This window comes from Oncorhynchus nerka, linkage group LG11 (genome assembly GCF_034236695.1).
Source record: "Oncorhynchus nerka isolate Pitt River linkage group LG11, Oner_Uvic_2.0, whole genome shotgun sequence".
Taxonomy (NCBI): Eukaryota; Metazoa; Chordata; class Actinopteri; order Salmoniformes; family Salmonidae; genus Oncorhynchus; species Oncorhynchus nerka.
This window is the reverse complement of record NC_088406.1, coordinates 65,929,800-65,952,852: the sequence shown is the minus strand read 5'-3', so window position 1 is coordinate 65,952,852 and position 23,053 is coordinate 65,929,800. Positions and strand designations below refer to the sequence as shown.

The following is a 23,053-nucleotide window of genomic DNA, read 5'->3' as shown; positions in this document are numbered from 1 at the left end:
TTAAAAAATTGAAAGAATATGGTACGGCAACAAACCTGCCAAGAGAGGGCCGCCCATCAAAACCAGGCAAGGAGGGCATTAATCAGAGAGGCAACAAAGAGACCAAAGATAACCCTGAAGGAGCTGCAAAGCTCCACAGTGGAGATTGGAGTATCTGTCCATAGGACCACTTTAAGCCATACACTCCACAGAGCTGGGCCTTATGGAAGAGTGGCCAGAAAAAAACCATTGCTTCAAGAAAAAATAAGCAAATACTTTTGGTATTCGCCAACAGACATGTGGGAGACTCCCCAAATATACAGTGGGGCAAAAAAGTACGTATTTTCCACCACAAATACTTATTTTCCACCACCATTTGTAAATAAATTTATTAAAAATTTATGATTTTCTGGATTTGTCGCAAGGATGTCGCAAGGATCTGAACACAATTCCTGGAAGCTGAAAATGTCCCAGTTCTTCCATGGCCTGCATACTCACCAGACATGTCACCCATTGAGCATGTTTGGGATGCTCTGGATTGACGTGTACGACAGCGTGTTCCAGTTCCCACCAATATCCAGCAACTTCACACAGCCATTGAAGAGGAGCGGGACAACATTCCACACACCGCAATGAACAGCCTGATCAACTATATGGGAAGGAGATGTGTCGCGCTGCATGAGGCAAATGGTGTTTACTTCAGATAGAGACTGGTTTTCTGATCCACTCCTCCATTACTTTTTTTCAGGAATTAATTGCTTTCGTTTGACTAGTTTCCTTCTATGAACTCCAACTCAGTACATTTTAAAAATTGTTCCATGTTGCATTTATATTTTTGTTCAGTGTGTAATAAGGTGTCATTCTATTCATGACATTTCTACCTGTAACGTTCGACTACGTTTGCCAACTGAATTTGTCCCGGGTTGCTGTGGTTCTTTTCAACCACTAGGAAGAGCTATTAGGTTATGTTCTTACACAGAGTAGATTAAACATTAGGAACACCTTCCTAATCTTGAGTTGCTCCCCCCTTTTGTCCTCAGAACCGCCTGAGTTCCTCTGGACGTGGACTCTGCAAGGTGTCAAAAGTGTTCCACCAGGATGATGGCCCATGTTGACATCAATGCTTCCTGCACTTGTGTCAAGTTGGCTGGATTCCCTTTAGGTGGTGGACCATTCCTGATACACACGGGGAAACTGTTTGTGTGAAACCCAGCAGCGTTACAGTTCTTGACACACTCAAACAGGGGTGCCTGGTCCCGACTACCGTACCCCATTCAAAGGCACTTAAATCTTTTAACTTGTCCATTCCCCCTCTGAATGGCCCACACACACAATCCATGTCTCAAGGCTTAAAAATCCTTTAACCTGCCTCCTTCCTTTCATCTCCACCGATTGAAGTGGATTTAACAAGTGACATCAAGAAGAGATCATAGCTTTCACCTGGTCAGTTTGTAATAGAACGAGCAGGTGTGTAACCAAATCCATAATGTATGCATCATTGCACCCTATAATGAATCTTTGTATATTATAGAGGACAACATTTATTGGATAGTTTTGACTGGTAAGTTCTGGGTGATTTGATTCTGAAATAAAGCAATTGACGCCTACATTTCAAACAAAGTTTCATTTATTATCATATGACATTTTATACAGAATGACTGATATGATTTTGACAATATTATACATGATTCATATACATGATTCATACTTAAATATATGGTTTGTAACAGAAATATAAAAGCATGGCCATTCATTGTTTGTTCTGTATTGTGATAGACTTCCACACCATCCATATAGTTCTGCATGTTGACAGTTTTTCTTTCCTGCTCATCCATACATTAAAATGTTACACACGCATAAGATCCATTGAAAAAGAATATCAACAAATTGCACACTCTAGATATGAAAAGTGCTTCACTTTAATGTGTCTGTCTAAAGTTAAGATGTTATCTGCCCATCTAACAGTGTTCTGTAGATATCCAAATTGATCCCTAAAGTAGTGGAAGCAATATTGGTCTGACTATAAGATGGAATGATCATATTGTGAGTTGACATTACAGCTCACAAAATGTTTGTATGCATACATGAGAGAAAACAAATTGACAATGAGGAAATTGGCTTTGAGAAATTAACCAAAAAAAGTGAAGGGGGATACAGTAATAAATAGAAAATCTTTTAACAAAGATAATCCACTATTTTAGTTGTGAATATAGCAGCCTATTTATTTAGCCTATTCAGTGTGGGATGGTTCAATTATTATTGTTAAAACATCACATATAGTATATCCCAGTGATAAGCTTTGCCTTTGCCAGTGTAAGCACCGTACTGCAATGGTAAAGTAACAATTCTGCAGCAACTAAATAGTTTGACATTTTTTCATGATCGATCTTATAGTGGAGAAGAAACATCTAGATTTTGTTACAGAGAAGAACTATTGATTATCCGGATAATATCATTCACATGCTATTTTGCTTTGGTCGATATAAAATCTTCAACCCCTATTCTGTTCAGTTGATCACAAGTGAAGAAAAAGAACCTGGATGTTATTCAGATATACGTGTTACTGTTTGCTGTATTATACCGAGAAAACAAGCAAACAAATAACGTAGAAAAATGTATATATTTAGATGTTGCCTACATGATTCTGAAGCATACAAACGGTATCAAACATGGAAAAATGATCATTTGTACAGAGTTCACAACCCCCACTTTAGATGTTTTTACACTTCACATCTGCTTCTACATGTGCACTGTTTGGGGTTTAAGTCTGGGTTTCTGTATAGTACTTTGTGACATCTGCTGATGTAAAAGGGCTTTATAAATACATTTGATTGAAAGGGGTTGTTGTACACCGAAAGGGATTTAATATAGTGTGTGCCGAATCTCACACCTGGCGACCATTTTAGCTATTCACATTTGTCATGTTCCACAACTGATTTGCATATAGAATAAGTGGAAGTACTTTAACCAAAATAATTGTATAGTTACTTTTTCAAACATAAAAATGTTATGCATTAGGTACAGTAGATTTGCTGTATTCACCTTAATATTAAGTGTCAAACAATTTGGAAAATATGGGTTGGGGTTACGAAACAGAAGATAAATTAACATTAGAAATAATATATTATATTTACTTAACAAAATTGTCCCAAACAAAACAACCGTCTTCATATTAATATCATTTTCTCTTCATATACACTTTTACCTTTCCAAACTTTGCAAGTTCATACAACCATGTACCAGTTATAAACCAAAATCAGAACTGTACAAGTTTTAGATTTTGATTTGAGAACAAAAACCTTTTGGGTTTTGCAATGAATCATTTGTAATATAAATACATCTGAAAACTCATTTACAAAAATCAAGAAAAACACTTCCGCTTGATCCGTGCAACCTTCCCACACTTCTCTGGCAGGTTCCACTTTCTGGTTCGGACAATGCTGGACCTTTTCCAGAGTTGCACTTCATACAGTCATCAAGGTTTTTGAGCCCGACTAACAGTTGGACAGTTGATACCTGACTAATTCAAATATATTCTCTAATCATATCACATAGTCCTCTGGATTGGAGTAACCAGACGTGGTCCCCTACTCTCCATCATAGGCGTGATTACAATTGCCTGTTTGTCAGCCAACGACGGATTCAAACCAACCGAAGCTCTCGATGTGGTCATGTGACGTGGAGAGAGACCCACCCCGTTGGGCAGTAGCATCATGAAATCAATCGCTCATCGTCAGGTCCGTCTGCCCTGCTCAATAAGTTCGCAAATTATCATCTGCAGGTTGTGCTCAGACATTTGAAATCAATCAATCACGCCAGGCTCGTTTTTTTTCTACTGCTCCTCACAACGGAAGCCCCCATTGACAACCGGAGGATTATATGATTGTGTGTGCCTTATGTGTGTGTTTGTGTTTCCAGGGGGTTCGGGGTTGAAGAGGGGCCTTTCAGATGGAGATGGGACACACGATGATCTTGTCTTCCAGCATGACGCTGGTTACCAGGAAGAAGATGTACAGTAAAAACATGAGGCCTCCCAGCAACTTGCTCATCTTCCACTTGCAGGAGGCGATGGAGATGATGACGAAGAGCAACATGAGGAAGAGGAGCACGATGGCGCAGAACAGGCCGTTGCTGCTCACCTGCACCGCCTTGAAGTCATTGATTAGGCCGTAGATGAGCCAAGGGAACGGCAGGCTGGAAGGGTAGACGGAGAAACATAGAAATCACATGTACCGTTACCGTACGGTGGTAAAGTGAAAACATAGTTGCAGTTGATCCTTTGACTTTCTAGGTTGACATTTTCGTCATTCAGAAGAGCATAGATCTGTGCAAAACTACTGTAACATTGCAAATGTGGAGCGACAGAGCTTGCCCGAGAAAAACGTCAAAGAATGACTCATTCATGCAAACAGGAGTTGGAGCATTTTAAATGTGCTTTTAGGCCGACTTACCCCACGGTGATGTCAAATATGTTGGAGCCCACAGAGCTGGACACAGCCATGTCACCAAGGCCTTTCCGGGCTACAATGACACTGGTGATTAGATCAGGGATTGAGGTACCAGCTGCTAATATGGTCAATCCCATGATCTCCTCTGTAATCCAGAAGGTCTCTCCAACCTGAGAGTGAAAATGGGTTAACTACATTGTTCAAACAAAGACGAAGAATCTGATTCGGCGTTATGATGTCTGGCAATAGACACGGCTGAAACTCAATCGAATGACTGGGTCTTGTTTGGATTGGTTGGCTCTTGTTCTATAGTCGAGGTTAACGTTGATCTGACGGGGGAGCTAGTAGGTACTACTGGAAGTAGTTGCTTAGCTGTTAGGATTATGTGTCGTGGTCACACACAGACTGATATGCTTCCACCATAATCAAAAGACCATAGGTGAGGTGATGTAATGATTGACACATTTTTGGGTCTTATAACAGTCATCTCAATTCTAGAGTAAAGAATCATGCCGGCTCTATTCATGGCATTTCTACCTGCAACGTTCCACAACATTTTACTTTGGGCCCTCCTGAACGCAACCCTGTCCTGTATCAGGAGGAAAAACGATAAAAACAAACCCTGTTTTGATTGGCTCAGAATGAGAGTGACAGGTGCCAGGGAGGGGCTTACCTGATGAGCCCACCATACCATGAGGTAGGAGAAGGCAGCAATCCAACAGATTGAACCAATGAAGGTTATGGGGAAGAACTTTGTGGAAGTCTGAAAAAAAAAAAAAAAAGGTTTCATGAAAACTTTCAATGTCCTTTTGAAGCGTCAGCGGCATAGATTTTCACGAATCAATCAACCAAACGACCTACCTACCAATCAATCATAGCTACACCGCAAATGTTAATGTAGTCTGAGGAGTATCGCAGCTCCACTTACCTCTCTCCTGACATCCGGCAGAGAGAGCCACAGAGGGAAGACGATGGGGAGGATAAGGAGATACGTTATTCGTTTGCGGTTTGTCTCCGGCCACGCCAAACTCAGAGGAGCGTCCTCATCTTCCTCCTCCTCCTCCTCAGCCTACCAAACAGAGAGGTGGTGGGGGGTCAGAGAGAAACAGTGACAGGAATACCAAGGCTATAAAACGTATTTGATTGAAACAGAACTCATTTATCCAGTGTGTGTCAGTTACTCTCTTAAACATCATCACTGATTTTGGAGGTATTTAGTAGACAAAGCCTACCGGTCCTATGTCGCCGTTCGCAGGCGAAGTGACTTCCACTGTCACGTTGGAACTGTTGGGGATGCTTTTGTCTGCGTAGAGAGACAGAAATATAGAGAAAGGCCAGGAGTTAGACTTGAAGGAGAGACAGTGAGAGCCACTGGAGGAAGTAATGCAATATATATTATGTATATACAGTATATTTAAGCAATAAGACCTGAGGCGGTGTGGTATATGGCCAATATACTACGGCTAAGGGCTGTTCTTAAGCAAATACACCACAAACACCAGAGGTGTCTTATTGATATTATAAACTGGTTACAAATGTAGTTAGATGTTTTGTCATATCCGTGGTATACGGTCTCATATACCATGGCTTTCAGCCAATCAACATTCACGGCCGGAACCACCCAGTTTATAATATAGTATATAACACAAAGTATTTCAACATATTTAACATTTACGTACATTTAAAATGTAAAGCTCACCTGCAACACCGTTGGGTTTTTCCCCGTCCCCACAATCTTGACATTTCTGTTTGGCCATCTTGTGAAGAATAGATGCCTTCTCTTTGAATCGCCCTGAAGCACAATCATTGCTACAGAGAGTCAGTGATGAACCCCAACGATATGAACCTAGCTACGGATTCCCCACTAATGGAAACATAAAACATTACACATATTTTATTTTGTTTCCATTAATGAGAAATTATGAAAACATGCCTAATACAGAAGCATATTGATTCAAATACATCAAATATAGAGATTGGAAGTGTGTCTATATTGAAGGTGTGTAAAAAAAAATGTTGTTTTTACCCCCCAGTCCCTCTCCCTCACTGAGAGGGTCCAGTGTGTGGATCATGAGCTGGAAGATGCTATTCCTCATCAGGGTGTTGTGGAGGGAGGCTGATGATCCTCCTCTCTGGAGACGGGGCTTGGCCTGCAGTAGAGACCAAGGGCATAGGCTGCTTTAACATCTCTATACCAGAGGATCATCTATAGCTTTAATACTAGGTCTATAGCTTCAATACTAGATCATCTATAGCTTCAATACTAGATCATCTATAGCTTCAATACTAGATCACCTATAGCTTCAATACTAGATCACCTATAGCTTCAATACTAGATCATCTATAGCTTCAATACTAGATCATCTATAGCTTCAATACTAGATAATATAATCTATAGCTTCAATACTAGATTACCTATAGCTTCAATACTAGATCACCTACAGCTTCAATACTAGATCACCTATAGCTTCAATACTAGATCATCTATAGCTTCAATACTAGATAATCTATAGCTTCAATACTAGATCATCTATAGCTTCAATACTAGATAATCTATATCTTTAATACATAGCTTTAATCTATAGTTCCAATGCATAACTCTAATCTACAGCTGCAGGTGTGGTGTCAATTTGGCTTTCAATTCAGTCATGTGAACTGAGATTCAATATATGAATTGAGTTTTGATTTTACTTTACTGGTTTGACCCCAACCCCAACCCTGAACAATGCATCTGTGTCTTTGGTACCTAGTGGCGTAACAATGACGCAGTTGAACACAGCGGTATGCACAGTGAATACACAGTGTGACGTGTCAAGTGCGTGAGTGTCAATAATGAGGGTCTTGTAGTGCAAACCAGCTGCATATATTTAGAGAGTTGATATATTTAGAGAGTTAAGTCAACTTTTGATCTAATTCTAGACATTCCGTTACATAGCAGTGTTTAAATATTGCCCATGTTAATGGGGAGCCAACATGGCTGCCATAGAATGTTGAAGTGTCGTGTAAATGCATCATAATGCTCCTTCTAGACATTCAGTTTCATAATATTTGTTTAATATTCCTCAAGTAATGTTAGTGGGGAGCTAACATGGCTGCCATGTTGAATGTTGAAGTGTCATGTAAATGTGTCTTAATGCAGAAACGCCATTGGCCCAACACTCTAAACACATGGCACTGGTGTTCATTGTATTCATGCAGCATTGCGTTCTATGGCAACATGCTTTATGTGTTTGCTTAAGAGCACTGGATATTCAGTACTGTCAATATGACAGTACACGTACAAACACATATTAAGATGCAACGACAGAACATAAACATACCGTCAACTTGTTTTCGACGTCCCCCGTGCTTTCCTTCAAAGGAAAGGAGTAAAGAGAAAGAAATGCATGTATGAAGTCACACACAATCGCACTTAAACAGAAAATATAATCTGCCAAGAAATGCTAGTTATTGACAAGACGATGTAGCCTAATGAATGAAATAAAAGCGGCCATCATGGTAAATGATCAGGATATGAAACTGTCAATAGGCCAGCCAGTTTCAAAATGATCCATAGAGAATGTACAGGTTGTAAGGGCAGCTGGGAAGACATGGTGGCTCGGCAGCTGGGAAGACATGGCGGCTCGGCAGCTGGGAAGACAAAGTCTTTCAAACCTACAGATGCAGCTCCTCTAATCTAAAGCCAACAGTTCTTCAGAGGACATATACTGGACAGTGGTGGAGACAAAATCTACACAACTGTTTGAGAGACAAATTCAATTGAGAAAGCATACTGGTTTCCCGTTTAAAATGTAAGGTACAGTATGATACCATAGCAAGCAGTAGGTTTCCCTGTCTAAAATAGGAAAGCCATTTGTGAAGACTATGGGACATGTATAGCAAAACAGGCTAAGATGGCATGACGTGTTGGGAAGGCACGAAGCAAAATGAAAAATATCATATGATTGTATGAGAACATTGGAACATTTGGTTTGTGGCGTACATACATGCACACCACTGTTGCACAACGTAACATGCCCGTTCTGTTAACCTCTATAGAGGATTGCTTTTGGGTTTTTATATAACAAGGATCGTGGTTGAATCTGTGTTTGAAATTCACTGCTCGACTGAAGGACCTTACAGATCATTTGTATGTGTGGGGTACAGAGATGTAGGCATTCATAAAGCATGTTAAACACTATTATTGAGTCCATGAAACTTATTTTGCACATTTTTGCTCCTGAACTTATTTAGACTTACCATAACAAAGGGGTTGAGTACTTTTGCTTTTTAATTGATAGAAAGATGGAAAAACATTGACAATATGGTGTAGCATGTAGGCCAGTGACAAAAACATCTACATTTAATCCATTTTAAATTCAGGCTGTGACATAACAAAATGTGGAAAAAGTCAAGGGGTTTGAATACTTTCTGAAGGCACTGTAAAATCAATGATTTGAAATGAATGAATAATATACAACCCTGTGCAAAGACAACATAACTGTGCAACACCTTAGCAGCTTGACATGGTCAGACACGTTGTTATACCACCGTAACGGTGTATCTTCACACCACAAAACAAGAGAACAGGCTAATAAATATTACCTTTTAAAACGGGAGAGGAAACAGCTTGAATTATAGGAGCTAAAAGTCTTGAGTTACAGGAGCAATTTGACTACGCAGACATCGTGTTAGCCATACTGTAGTGTTTGTCATACTGTAGTGTTTGTAGTGTTAGCCATACTGTAGTGTTTGTAGTGTTAGCCATACTGTAGTGTTTGCCATACTGTAGTGTTTGTAGTGTTAGCCATACTGTAGTGTTTGTAGTGTTAGCCATACTGTAGTGTTTGTAGTGTTAGCCATACTGTAGTGTTTGTAGTGTTAGCCATACTGTAGTGTTTGTAGTGTTAGCCATACTGTAGTGTTTGTAGTGTTAGCCATACTGTAGTGTTTGTAGTGTTAGCCATACTGTAGTGTTTGTAGTGTTAGCCATACTGTAGTGTTTGTAGTGTTAGCCATACTGTAGTGTTAGCCATACTGTAGTGTTTGTAGTGTTAGCCATACTGTAGTGTTAGCCATACTGTAGTGTTTGTAGTGTTAGCCATACTGTAGTGTTAGCCATACTGTAGTGTTTGTAGTGTTAGCCATACTGTAGTGTTAGCCATACTGTAGTGTTTGTAGTGTTAGCCATACTGTAGTGTTAGCCATACTGTAGTGTTTGTAGTGTTAGCCATACTGTAGTGTTTGTAGTGTTAGCCATACTGTAGTGTTAGCCATACTGTAGTGTTTGTAGTGTTAGCCATACTGTAGTGTTTGTAGTGTTAGCCATACTGTAGTGTTTGTAGTGTTAGCCATACTGTAGTGTTTGTAGTGTTAGCCATACTGTAGTGTTAGCCATACTGTAGTGTTTGTAGTGTTAGCCATACTGTAGTGTTTGTAGTGTTAGCCATACTGTAGTGTTTGTAGTGTTAGCCATACTGTAGTGTTAGCCATACTGTAGTGTTTGTAGTGTTAGCCATACTGTAGTGTTAGCCATACGGTAGTGTTAGCCATACTGTAGTGTTTGTAGTGTTAGCCATACTGTAGTGTTAGCCATACTGTAGTGTTTGTAGTGTTAGCCATACTGTAGTGTTAGCCATACTGTAGTGTTAGCCTAATGTATGTTTGAATTCTAAAACAGATTATGATTACCCACATTTTGTTTTATTTACTGAATTTCAATTATTTTCTTCAATTAGCATTGTTGAAAACCCTGAACAGCCCTGTTATTCGTCTACCAGAAAATGGGACAACAATTACACAACCATTTTAGATCAATGTAGACGAGTCATGTAGTCTTGTTAAGTGCTTCCACTGGGGTTAGGAGGATCCATCCATAGGCACTAATAGCCGTCTCTCAAAGTGTTAGCGGATGAGCGTTAGCCATGTGAGAGCCCAAACTAAGGCCTTTCCAGTAAGGCAGGCTAAGGCCTTGTGCTGTGTTTGATTCCCGGCGGTTGGCTATTGCCTAATGCTCACATGGCCCTACGGGTTATACAGGTTGTTGGGCATTGAGCCTAATAACCTGCAGAGCATCTGCTGCCAGAGCTTAGGGTTAGGAATGGATGGATTGGCAAGACGGAGAGCTGTTGGAGGTTTGCATTGTGGCCTGGCTTACTGTGGGAGGCAGGTAGTCTAGCAGGACATTGGACCAGTAACAGAAAGGTCGATGGTTCGTATCACCGATCCGACTAGGTGAAAAATCTGCCGATGTGCCCTTGAGCAAGGCAATTAGCTCATTTCTCCTGTAAGTTGCTCTGGATAAGAGCGCCTGCTAAATGACTAAAATGTCAAATGTACAGACGTGGTGTCTTTTATCCCGTCTGAAACCACCGCCAAAACATCGCCACACTTCCCAGTTTGCTTAACAGTTGGTCTGCTGCGTGTAATGTGATCTGAAATTGGCGCCATTATCATAACTAGCACACAAGCATTTCACTGCACCTTTTATAAACTGTGTATGTGATGAATGCCTTTTATTTTTGATTTGATGGCGACAGGACATAAACACTGACCGTGTAAAAATGGATTCTTAACAGAACTCCCACCTAGGTCAGGAGGGGAGTGGGTTTGGAGAATACATTGCTTAGTTTGCAGAAACTCAAGGTTTTCGGCGTAGCCACAAATAGGGTAGCAACAAATTGGGTAGACACAATACAAATATAGCAATAATATTTAGCAAATTCATATTTGTTCAACTGAAAAGTAAATGGCCTTATACTAGGCTACAGCTTATAGCATTAACCCTGTACTGCAGTGGGCTAAATCAGGTTCACACAGTGTTTCTTGGTAGTCTTAAACAAATCTACTTTGAAACAAAAGTATACACCTCACACATGGTTATGGGCTTTAAAAAGACACCTGTACCTGTCACATATAGGGATTAAATGTATTACATTTTGAGTTTGCATCCCAATATTACACTTTATATACATCACAGAAGACTTAAATATAACAAAACCATTTGACATAGAGTTTTTTTTTTTTAAATGTATAATGTTGATTAATTATGAAATTATGAACAATTTTAACAGTCCACCCATGAGGCCACTAGGGGGGAATTTGGTCATTTGACTGCAGGAAAGGGATTTATTAAAGAACAAATAGTGATTTGACAAATTCTGTAAGCCAATCTAGACAAACATTTTGTTGTGAATTATGTATGGAGTCGACATACAAAAACGAATACCAAAAAGAAAGGAGCACAGGATGAACAGTGATTCATATGATTATAAAAGAGCCTCATCAAATTCATAGTTATTAACTCTTGCCAACATTATAACAGAGGCATAGATGTCTCTAGGTACAGAATCTGGGATGGTGTAAACAATGCACTAATGGGTGATCCATTTGCTCCACAAACAGGGGAATTGAAGTTAATTCAAGTTCCCTGATTAATAGGGATCTTTAAGTTCACTGCCATTGTTTTTATATCACGTAGCTTGGTCTCCCTAACTGTCTTTATGCCTCTGCAATAACAATGGAAGCATACTTATATATTTTTTACTTGAAGTACTATTTTCCACAAAGTGTTTTGGCTGTAAAAGCGTATTCAAACACTAGACATGTCCTCATAGCTTCAACAATATTTACCAAAATGCTGGGTAATGGCTTGGAGAGGGAATTTGCAGGGTTTTCATACTCTCCATACATGAACATACATGCAAACACACAAACTGGACATACATACACACAAGCTGTACTATAACAAATATCTGGATGAGAAAATCAACATATATATATATATATATCAAATGCATATGTTTTACTTCTTTCAGAGCCTCAATAACAGGAAATAGCTAACTCTGGAATTCAATCAAAGTTGCACTGCAGGGGGTAACTGCCCCATTGGAAAGTGCATGTTAGGGAAGGAATGGGAAAGGGGGATACCTAGTCAGTTGTACAACTGAATGCATTCAACTGAAATGTGTCTTCCGCATTTAACCCAACCCCTCTGAATCCGAGAGGTCCGGGGGGCTGCCTTAATCAACATCCACGTCTCCGGTGCCCGGGGGAACAGTGGGTTAACTGCCTTGTTATCTAATGCGATTAATTAAAGTGTCATTCATTCAAACTGCCAATCAAAATTATCTTTAAGATCTTCATAAGGAACACGTGAAGTTTTCGAAAAATAACTATTATTCACAGTATACTGTAGCCGTAAGTTCCATAAGGCTGCCAGCCCACCAGCCAGGGCTTTCTGCAAAGCCGGGAGTTTCTGCAAGTATCCTTGCGAGGCAGAAGTCAATTGTGTCCACCTGACCTGCCAAGCTCCCAGACTTAGAGAGGATTAATCCACAGAGATAACCGTATTTAGAACAGTCATTTCAAACCCTTCATGTGAACTTCATCATAACAACCTTCACATGTCACAACGTGACGTTTGAGTCGACCCTCACACTTTTATTACACTTATTTTGTATTTGGTTGAATATTGGTTGTTACTTGGGTGGGGTTTACAACCCTTAAGGGCCCCAGTGTCCATTGGATATAGAAGATCTTAGATAGAGAATAACATGTTTAAGTGTGTTATCGGTACCCTTTCTTCATGGGAAAGAAATGAACCCAACCCAATCACAATACAAGTACACTTTTAGTTACAATTAATAACAAAGACTGGAGCATAAGCAATATAGACAATACATTCATCAGCTGTTTTTATGGTCTTCCCTATTTCTGAGCCAATGAAACACACTGTAGCTGATTGGTCAGTTGTGGCCCTGGGGCTTAGCACAGGAAGTGAACCCTCACAATAAAGGTAAACATCATACTAAAGCAGGGCTCTCCAACCCGGTTCCTGGAGAGCTTACCCTCCTGTAGGTTTTCACTCCAACCCCAGTTGTAATTAACCCGATTCATCTCATCAACCAGATAATTATTAGAATCAGGTGCGCTTGATTAGGGTTCAAGTGAGAACCTACAGGACAGTAGCTCTCCAGGAACAGGGTCGGGGAGCCCTGTACTGAAGATTATGGAAGCATGGTCCACAACATGGTCCACAATCATGTCATTGAGGCATGATTGAAAGGAAAATGCGGATGGAAATACGTGAACACTGGTAGTTGCTTTCTATCTAAATCATCAGTGAGGATTTTGCCCTGCAAGATAAGCATGCAGTCTTGTCTCTTGCAAAAAATCTCCAGCAAACACTTCCTAGTGCAGTCAGATCATGCTGGTCAAAAGCTCTTACATGTGAGTTCCAATGTCCATACTAGCATACTATTTAGAATGCATTCCCAATAGATCACTTCATTCTAAGTACTGTATGCTAGTGTATTATATTGAAAAAAATATATAAATGGAACATGCAACAATTTGACTAAGTTACAGTTCATATAAGGAAATCAGTCAATCGGAATAAATTCATTAGACCCTAATCTATGGATTTCACATGATTGGGGATACAGATATGCATCTAAAAAGTAGGGGCGTGGATCAGAAAACCAGACCATCATTTACCTCATGCAGCGTGACAAATCTCCTTCACATGGAATTGATCAGGCTGTTGATTGTGACCTGTAGAATGTTGTCCCACTTCAATGGCTGTGCGAAGTTGCTGAATATTGGTGTGAACTTTGAATCACGCTGCCATACACATCAATCCAGAGCATCCCGAACATGCTCGGTGGGTGACATGTCTGGCGAGTATGCAGGCCATGGAAGAACTGAGACATTTTCAGCTTACAGATCCTTGTGACATGGGGCTGTGCATTATCATGCTCAAACATGAGGTGATGGCGGCGGAAGAATGGCACGACAATGGGCCTCAGGGTCTCGTCACGGTATCTCCGTCAATAAAATGCAATTTTGTTCATTGTCCGTAGCTTATGCCTGCCCATACCATAACCCCACTCTGTTCACAACATTTTGACATCAGCAAACCGCTCGCTCCACACAGCGCCATACACGTGGTCTGCAGTTGTGGAGGCCAGTTGGACGTACTGACAAATTCTCTAAAACAACATTGGATGCAGCTTTTGGTAGAGAAATGTGCATTACATTTTCCAGCAACAGCTCTGTTGGACATTCCTGCAGTCAGCATGCCAATTACACGCTCCCTCAACTTGAGACATCTGTGGCATTGTGCTATGTGAAAAAGCTACACATTTTACAGTGGCCTTTTATTGTCCCATGCACAAGGTGCACCTGTGTAATGATCATGCTGTCTAATCAGCTTCTTGATATGCCCCACCTGTCAGGTGAATGGGTTATCTTGGCAAATTGAGAAATGCTCACAAGCGGTGATGTAAACAAATGTGTGCACATCTTTGAGAAATAAGCTTTTTGTGCATATTGAACATTTCGGGGATCTTTTATTTCAGCTCATGAAACATGAGAACAACACTTTACATCTTGCTTTTACCTTTTTCTTCCGTGTGTATATATAGTGGATGTAGAGAAATGTGAAAAAGATCATCTTCTGTTGATTGCTAGTTCTTTGAGTCAATGTAGGCTTCTGTGTCTTTAGTCAGTCAGCTGCAGCAGGTTAGTTACATCATGCCCAGGGCTCGATTCCCGATAGCGATGGAACTTATGCTGCGTTCCTAACCAAGTGGGATGGACGTAATTACCAGTTGGGAAGTCATGAATACAGTTTGATGCATCATGCATTCACGTGCTTTGAACTTTGTCAAGAAAGGCTGATTGGCTAATGCCCAACAAGCTGCGTCAAACATAAGTACAGCTATCATTCTTGTAAACAAATGATCGTGTTCCAAAACCATGTTAAAAGATTGCTTTAAAAAAATAATGGTAGTTGTTACATTTAACTGTCGAAAATGCAGTTATTGAGGTGATTTCCTTAGTATGTGACGTCAGAGGTCAGCATGTGGGCTAAATTGGAGCTCAGGGATGATAGACAAACTTCCCACTACTAATTAGGAGTTGGAGGGGAATTTAATTGAAAAGTTCCAGTCATATGTGGTAAATACCACCTTCCCAATGGTTAAAATGCAGCATTAAGCTTAGGAGCGTTTTAACGATGCATCGTTCCTATAACAGCTGAAGATCTTATGCGTTTCCCAAAACATCACAAAACGTTCAGTGTTGTTGGATCATATGTCGATACTGATAGGATCAAAAGAAAGGCAGCACTGCTGTCGGATCAGCTTTCGCCTTTCAGCTCTTACTTTAACAGTATAAATATTCCACAACACTGACGACAGTTCAGCTCCTATATAGATATTAGAATTTATGGCTGCAAATATTGAGGCAGATTATTCTAATGCTAACCCTATACCAATGCACTAGATCACAAATTAGGTATTGCGCACATGGTGTTGTAGCCTAGAATTATCAACAACAAAAAACTCAGTTTATTGAACATTGAATTGATGTCAATATGGTTTAAATATATAGGTCTTTACTATACTTATATTTTAATTCGGGCATCTTGTTTTTCATTTAAGAATATTTAGTAACAATTGCAAAAAAACATTGCCAAATTTGTAACTGAAGTTATCCGCGGCTGGTCACAGAAGATACAGATAGGCCTAAACATCTTGATGCTATGTTTGGTGTAGATCTTCTGTGTATAAAGGAACGCAGAAGGGCAAATAAGCATTTGACGACACACTTGGCTGTTGTACGAGTGGTCTGGGGGCAGTTGGTAAATAATGTGTGTTTTCAAGTGCAACTGTACTAACGATGGTTTTGGGAAACAGCTCGGAGCTTTAACGATGCTCCTACGAGGGTCCTAACAATGAATTTAGCCTTGAGATGCTTTTGGGAAACTGGGTCCAGCCCAGGAGTCAGTCGCATTATATTTGCTGTCGTCACAAATGGTAATGAGATAAGGGTTTAAGAAGGATTGGAGTCTTAGAATAATCAAGTGTGGTGAGTTCTTCCTGACTTCCACCATCTTACACATATATACACACCTCTTTCTCTCTTGCTGCATATATATATATATAGCTTGGGTTAAGAGCACAGACTACTCTGAATGACAAAACAATAAACACAATTGGTTAAAAAAAATGTTTTCTAACTTTTCCAAGTGTTGGGTGAGTTTTGCTCTCCACACCAGCAGAAGCACCTGGCTAAAATTAGCTGTGGTAAATGGATTGGAAGATTTGCAGAGGGATTACTGAAGACCTACAGACATATGAGGGCAAGCAAGTCGTACATCATGTGCTGGCTGGTTAAAAAGCCCGAGGTAGTCAGACCAGTACAAGGATGAGAGACTCCCTGGGAACAGGGCCGTTTTCTCAGAAGGACCGAATACAAACAAGAGTTTTTATATGCCCTTGATGATAGAAATAGTAACCACCTCTTCAAGTCGGGTTTAATAATGGCGCTCGCGTCGCAACGTTAAGATCCGAGGTGTAAAACGGAACGTACCACACATCAAATAACTACTGATCAAATACTGTATGTCATGTAAAGATGTAAGGGACAAGTTTGCCGCTACCCACTAATTGTTGCTGTTGCTACAACATTAGTTCTTATATAAAGAACAAAAATGTGGCTCGTAATTTAGTTATCATTAAATGAATTGAAATAAGTATTTTTAAAAGTACTGCTTGCTGGAATTATTATATCAAACCTCATTGCTAGATATTTCTTTACAATATCTTGTGTCTCAATGTGGTGAGACGATGATAATAACTAGTACGTATGGATGTTATTTTCTTCTCAATGCCAAATACAGGCCGATAATCTAGTCCAAATTGCACAGGAGTATTAAAGTATGAACCCCTGAAGATCTGGAATTGGGATGAAATTACAAGTCAAAAGCTACAGGTAAGCCCTAACAATCACAGCCAACATCCAGCGAGGGTTCATCTGTGCTCCGTAAGAGTGTGACTCTGAGTATATAACATCTGAGAGCAATGAATCAGACCCCAACTGAAGACAAAAAAGACAAGAACACAGCAGGTTGGACACGTGTAGGAGATATGTCACAACAGTAGAGTTTTGAATGATAACGATGCAGTTTTTTTTAATGTATTTATTCTATCTATAGCTGTACACGTCAATTTATTTGCTGTGACTTGTAGGGGTTGGCCCTAAATGTTTTATCCCATGGAAATGTATGTATAGCCTCCTTAAAATCTGAAGTTGGGTTGGTGTTGTTTTTTTGACATTAAGGGCCAGCCGATCTTGATAATAAAGTCATGACGTTTAGTACGTGTGAGTTTTACGAAAACGATGAATGCCGTACTGTAGCCTACTGTCTTTATCTCAACTCTGGCCGTCATGAGATGTTGAATGAATACAGCTGTTTCCTCGTCGGTTCAAGGGGACACACTGTGCAGTGCACATTGTTGGGCCTATCCACTCAAACGTGTCTATCCTTTGAAGAAATGTGGCCACACCAAACTACCCTCTGGAGCCATGTTGATAATAAGAATTGGAGGGCTGCAGCGCCAGCTGTGCCATCAGAGTCCCTGGGTTCGCGCCCAGGCTCTGTCGTAACCGGCCGCGACCGGGAGGTCCGTGGGGTCGTCCGGGTTAGGGAGGGCTTGGTCGGTAGGGATGTCCTTGTCTCATCGCGCACCAGCGACTCCTGTGGCGGGCCGGGCGCAGTGCGTGCTAGCCAAGGTTGCCAGGTGCACGGTGTACCCTCCGACACATTGGTGCGGCTGGCTTCCGGGTTGGATGAGCGCTGTGTTAAGAAGCAGTACGGCTGGTTGGGTTGTGTATCGGAGGACGCGTGACTTTCAACCTTCGTCTCTCCCGAGCCCGTATGGGAGTTGTAGCGATGAGACAAGATAGTAGCTACTACAACAATTGGATACCACGAAATTGGGGAGAAAAAAGGGGTAAAAAAAAAAGATAATAAGAATTGGAATCTCCAAACATTGAGACCTCGTCGGAGTGACCACCCTCCCCCATTTGCAGGCCGTTACAGATATTGACAGTTGGTTGGTTCCAATGTTTAAGACTCCCTCAGATAACCACAGACCACTGAATTCAGTAAACCAGTTAGCGTGTAACCGATTTCCTATAGGTCGATGAATGTCGAAGTTAACGACAAAGTCAATAAATGGTGTGTAATTACAGTATCCATCATCAAGAAGATAAAAACATCTACATATTTATTTCTTAAATGGCATATAAATATTTCCTGAACATTGGTTGTGTAAATGTGTCTTGTGTACAGTAATATGGTTAAAACATTTAAGGGAACTAGATTGCGTAACGTTAGCTGACTGACTACTACGAGTGCTGTATGAATGGTGAGCCAGCTTTGCAAAGGGCTCAGAGGCCTGGTATTTAATATGGGAGTGGATGGAAGACTCCATGGAGCGACCTGCTTGGTGGTTTGACTTAGTCAGCACGAATAGGGAGGGCCATCTCTGTGTGGCAATGCACAGGTGACATGCAGCTAAACCCAGTGTTAATCCCTGGGCAGCCAGAGGTTTTTGGCGTCTGTCCGTCTACCTGGCCCGCAGGACGACTTTTAAGTACCCTTCCCTTACGCTGCACGCGAGCAGCCTCCTGACGTGAGTTAAGAATACATCTGGGGAGGAAAAGGTGGGCGGCAAAACTCACCTTAGGAGCGGCCTCCACCTCTTCCACTTGATTCTGGCCCAATTTACTCTTTATGAAGGTCTCTACATCTGCATTGAACTTCATAAAGGTCACATAACTCAAGTAGCACATCAGCAAGGCGATACTTTCCCACAGAAAGATCTGGTTATCCAAAAAGAACAGGATGAGCATCAACAGACCAATGATGTAGAAGGAGACGTCTCTAAAGAGGGGCCACCAGGTCAACTGGAGAATCTCCCTGGAGAACAGGGCGCACATCCCGATGACAAACAGGATGTTGAACACGGCCGAACCCACAATGGTCCCTATGCCCACGTTGCTGTGGGAGATGAACACCCCGATAACGGAGGTGAAGAGTTCCGGGGCAGAACCCCCGGCCGCCATGAAGGTTGCCCCGGCAACGTCGTCCGAGATCTGTAGTTTCTCCGTGATCACAGTCAGGGCCGGGACAAAGAACTCGTCGCACACAATGGCTAAGGCGATGAACATGTACAACATCCCGAACATGTGCAGACCCACGGCCCCCTGCCTTCTCTCCTCCAGGTTGAAGAGATCCGTGGGGTAGTCCCCCGCGTTCACCTCGTCCATGGAAGACTTCATGGCCACGGGCATGACCTCCATCATAGAGACGTTGTGGCCTCCCTGGTCCTTGGTGGTGAGCAGTGTTCTGCGGGGGGCCGACTGCAGTAGGTCTCCCCCGGACAAAGCAGTGGGGGAGGAGGAAAGTAGATCCCCTCCATTTCCATCACGCCCAGTAGAAGAAGTAGTCCGCTGGAAGGCACCCAATGAGAAGACCGTGCTGAGGGCCACGATGCTGAGGACGAAAGCTAGAATCCTTACGGGCCTCAGTTTTCTCCGGACGTGGAGGTAGTGATGCCTTCTGCTCAGGGGGAAGGAGTCCTTCTGGGACCCCATGTCAGCACCTGGGAGCATCAGTTCCATCGCTGTTGCATCGGTGGAGGCGGAGGCTCGGACTGGCTGTGAGGCTGCTCTGGCTCTGGCTGGTTTAGCAGGAGCGCTTGCCTTACAGTGTCGCGAAGACCATAGTCCTCTAAACACAACAACCGACGGGCCCCTGATGTTCTCCAGGGTCTGGGGCATATAAAGGTTTCCTCATATTAGTGTCTGGAAAACACAAACGGGGAAGTGAGAGGATTATTACAAAAAGGTAAATCATCACTCACATCTGTAGAAATATCAACAGGTGCAATGTGAACCTTAGTTTAGACTAAGTTATAGGCCTAGGTCTAGATTTATATACACCGAGTGTTCAAAACATTAAGAACACCTGCTCTTTCCGCGACAGACTGACCAGGTGAAATCTATGATCCCTTATTGATGTCACTTGTTAAATCCACTTCAAATCAGTGTAGATGAAGAGTTGGAGACAGGTTAAAGAAGGACTTTTAAAGCCTTTACAAGTATTGCGAGGTATTGAGAGGTATTATGGTAGTAGGTGTCAAGAACTAAAATGCTCCACAGTTTCTTGTGTATCAAGAATGTTCCACCGCCCAAAGGACATCCAGCCAACTTGACACAACTGTGGGAAGCATTGGAGTCAACATGGGCCAGCATCCCTGTAGAATTCTTTCTGACACCTTGTAGAGTCCATGCCCCTACGAATTTAGTCTGTTCTGAGGGCCAAAGGGGAGTGGGGATCAAATTGAATATTAGGAAGGTGTTCTTAATGTTTTGTACACTCAGTGTACAAGCCCTGTGTCTCAACATTTACTGTACACCTACCAAGGACCAGTAAGCTATAGGCCTAGTCCTTCTTTCTTTGAATTCCGCTTTAATAAAAATTGGCAAGTTACCACGGGCTAAATTGGTTTCAGGGATTATTCAGGGCTATCCCAGGGACCGGTGCCGCTTACGGACCAGGGCTTGAGGAACACTGCGATAGATCACTATTTTCTGTCCAATCTAATGTATATACTCTAGTTGGTGTGTTTGTTAGTAACCATAAATGAAATACAGCCGCGCTACCTTACAGATTAATCCTACCCAGCTATCTCTAATATTTGTAAACTCACTGATTTTAAAAAGCCTGTGCTGTTGTAAACCAAATCTCAGCTGAATGGCATTCTCACATAAATCAAAATCATTGCTTTATGAAACATAATAGATATTGATTTTGAAATATGAATACTTTGCACGAGGCAAGTTACCTCAAATACATCCGGTTGACTTGATTACAGTTTGATTTCGCCATGTACCTGTATCAGTACCCACAAGCTTTGCTTAACCAAGCTTAGCCTAGGCTATTATGGTTATCAAAACCGTGGGAAAGGATCTTGAAAATCTTTCCAATATCTTTAAAAGATGCATCTATTCGTGTGGTTATGACAGAGCAGATATCTAAAAGCAGAAGTCGTGTGTTAGGTGAGGTGGTAGGTGATAGCTGCTTAGAATTGCTAAACCAATTAGGCTAATTTAAAACCTCCCAAGCTTACAGTTCACATTTCTTTACTGGCAATTTCCTCCAACGATAAGACTTCAAAAGGAATGCAACACATTGTAAACAGCAAATATATCCTTAGTTTAACGATGAGCCCTATTCTGTTGCATAATTGCATAACACAGACCAAAGCCAATCAACTAACCACCTAGTTCATCTTGCAAACCACCATCCAAACCAATGCAATATCAAATGCAAAAATATCTTCAGAACAAAAATAAATCCTCACAAAACAATGCGTAACAATTGAAAGAAAAGTAATAATTTACCACACTTGCAGTCTCCTGTTGGATGCTGTACAGAAGAAAAAAGGTAGGTGATGAGGAATTTGCCAGTAAAGCCAATCCTGAATTACAAATTCCTGTAGGCTCCAACTGTAGACTGTGAATAGCTAAAGTAAATCTGCTCTAAAATTTCCTTAGCACCCAAGGGGTGGAGCTTAAAGACACTAACAGTCAATCCTGTGGTGAGGTGACTCCTCCCCCTCTACCTTGTGCACCTGCCTACCCGGCCACGTGACAGGAATCAACCTCTTCTGTCTTTATTTGACTTGAGGTGAAAACGTGAGATCATGTTGCTAGAAAGACCAGAACCCAACCCTATTGATAGGCCTTATCCTACCAGGCCATTTTATTGTAGCCTGGCCTCAAAGACTAGACGTAACATAGTCAATGTAAATCTATGGCTCTCAACTTAGTATCATATGTTATGTTTGGTATGGTTACATAAGACAGTTTGTGTAGTGTAATAACCAAAAGAGCTCTACTAGTAGGTTGATACACATACACGAAATGACCAGTATGCAAACATCTGCTCGTCGAACATCTCATTCCAATATCATGGTCATTAATATGGAGTTGGTCCCTCTTTTGCTACTATAACCGCCTCCACTCTTCTGGGAAGGCTTTCCACTGTTGGAACATTGCGACGGGGACTTGCTTCCATTCAGCCGCAAGAGCATTAGTGAGCACTGATGATGTGCGATTAGGCCTGGCTCAGAATCTGCGTTACAGTTCCTCCCAAAGGTTTTCAATGGGGTTGAGGTCAGGGCTCTGTGCAGGCCAGTCAAGTTCTTCCACACTGATCTCAACAAACCATTTCTGTAGGGACCTCACTTTGTGCACGGGGGCATTGTCATGCTTAAACAGGAAGGAGCCATCCCCAAACGGTTGCCACAAAGTTGGAAGCACAGAACTGTTCAGAATGTCATTGTATGCTGTAGAGTTAAGATTTCCCTTCACTAAGGGGCCTAGAACCATGAAAAACAGCCCCAGACCGTTATTCCTCCTCCACCAAACTTTACAGTTGGCACTATGCATTGGGCCAGGTAGGGTTCTCCTGGCATCCGCCAAACCCAGATTGGTGAAGTGTGATTCATCACTCCAGAGAACGCGTTTCCACTGCTCCAGAGTCCAATGGTATCAAATCAAATCAAATCAAATTTATTTATATAGCCCTTCGTACATCAGCTGATATCTCAAAGTGCTGTACAGAAACCCAGCCTAAAACCCCAAACAGCAAACAATGCAGGTGTAAAAGCACGGTGGCTGGCTCCCTAGAAAGGCCAAAACCTAGGAAGAAACCTGAGAGGAACCAGGCTATGGGGGTGGCCATCCTCTTCTGGCTGTGCCGGGTAGAGATTATAACAGAACAT

At 41.6% G+C, this 23,053-nt stretch overlaps 1 protein-coding gene across 2 annotated transcripts; it reads right to left on the bottom strand.

The window, feature by feature from the left end:
• Nucleotides 1-1,594: 1,594 nt before the first annotated feature.
• LOC115137362 (sodium/potassium/calcium exchanger 2-like) lies at nt 1,595-21,816 on the bottom strand. Of its 2 annotated transcripts, XM_065024788.1 has the most exons (11): nt 21,669-21,816; nt 18,942-20,066; nt 17,212-17,291; nt 7,748-7,775; nt 6,454-6,577; nt 6,127-6,219; nt 5,660-5,730; nt 5,356-5,496; nt 5,101-5,190; nt 4,431-4,597; nt 1,595-4,173 (listed from the first exon to the last, which is right to left on the bottom strand). In XM_065024788.1, exons 2-11 carry the CDS (start codon nt 20,040-20,042, stop codon nt 3,924-3,926), a joined length of 2,145 nt encoding a protein of 714 aa, XP_064880860.1. In that variant the 5' UTR covers nt 20,043-20,066; nt 21,669-21,816; the 3' UTR covers nt 1,595-3,923. The 2 variants fall into 2 exon arrangements, with proteins under 2 accessions (XP_064880860.1, XP_029529509.2); XM_029673649.2 differs by lacking the exon at nt 17,212-17,291 and having other exon boundaries at nt 7,748-7,780; nt 21,669-21,815.
• Between the last annotated feature and the right edge of the window lie 1,237 nt (nt 21,817-23,053).

Coding starts and splice junctions, on each gene's coding strand:
- LOC115137362 (XM_065024788.1), bottom strand. CDS start 20,042: ATGCCCCAGACCCTGGAGAACATCAGGGGCCCGTCGGTTGTTGTGTTT. Junction 17,292..18,941: donor AGGTGGAGGCCGCTCCTAAG/GTGAGTTTTGCC, acceptor TTTTGTCTTCAG/TTGGGGTCTGATTCATTGCT. Junction 6,578..7,747: donor ACGTCGAAAACAAGTTGACG/GTATGTTTATGT, acceptor TCTCTACTGCAG/GCCAAGCCCCGTCTCCAGAG.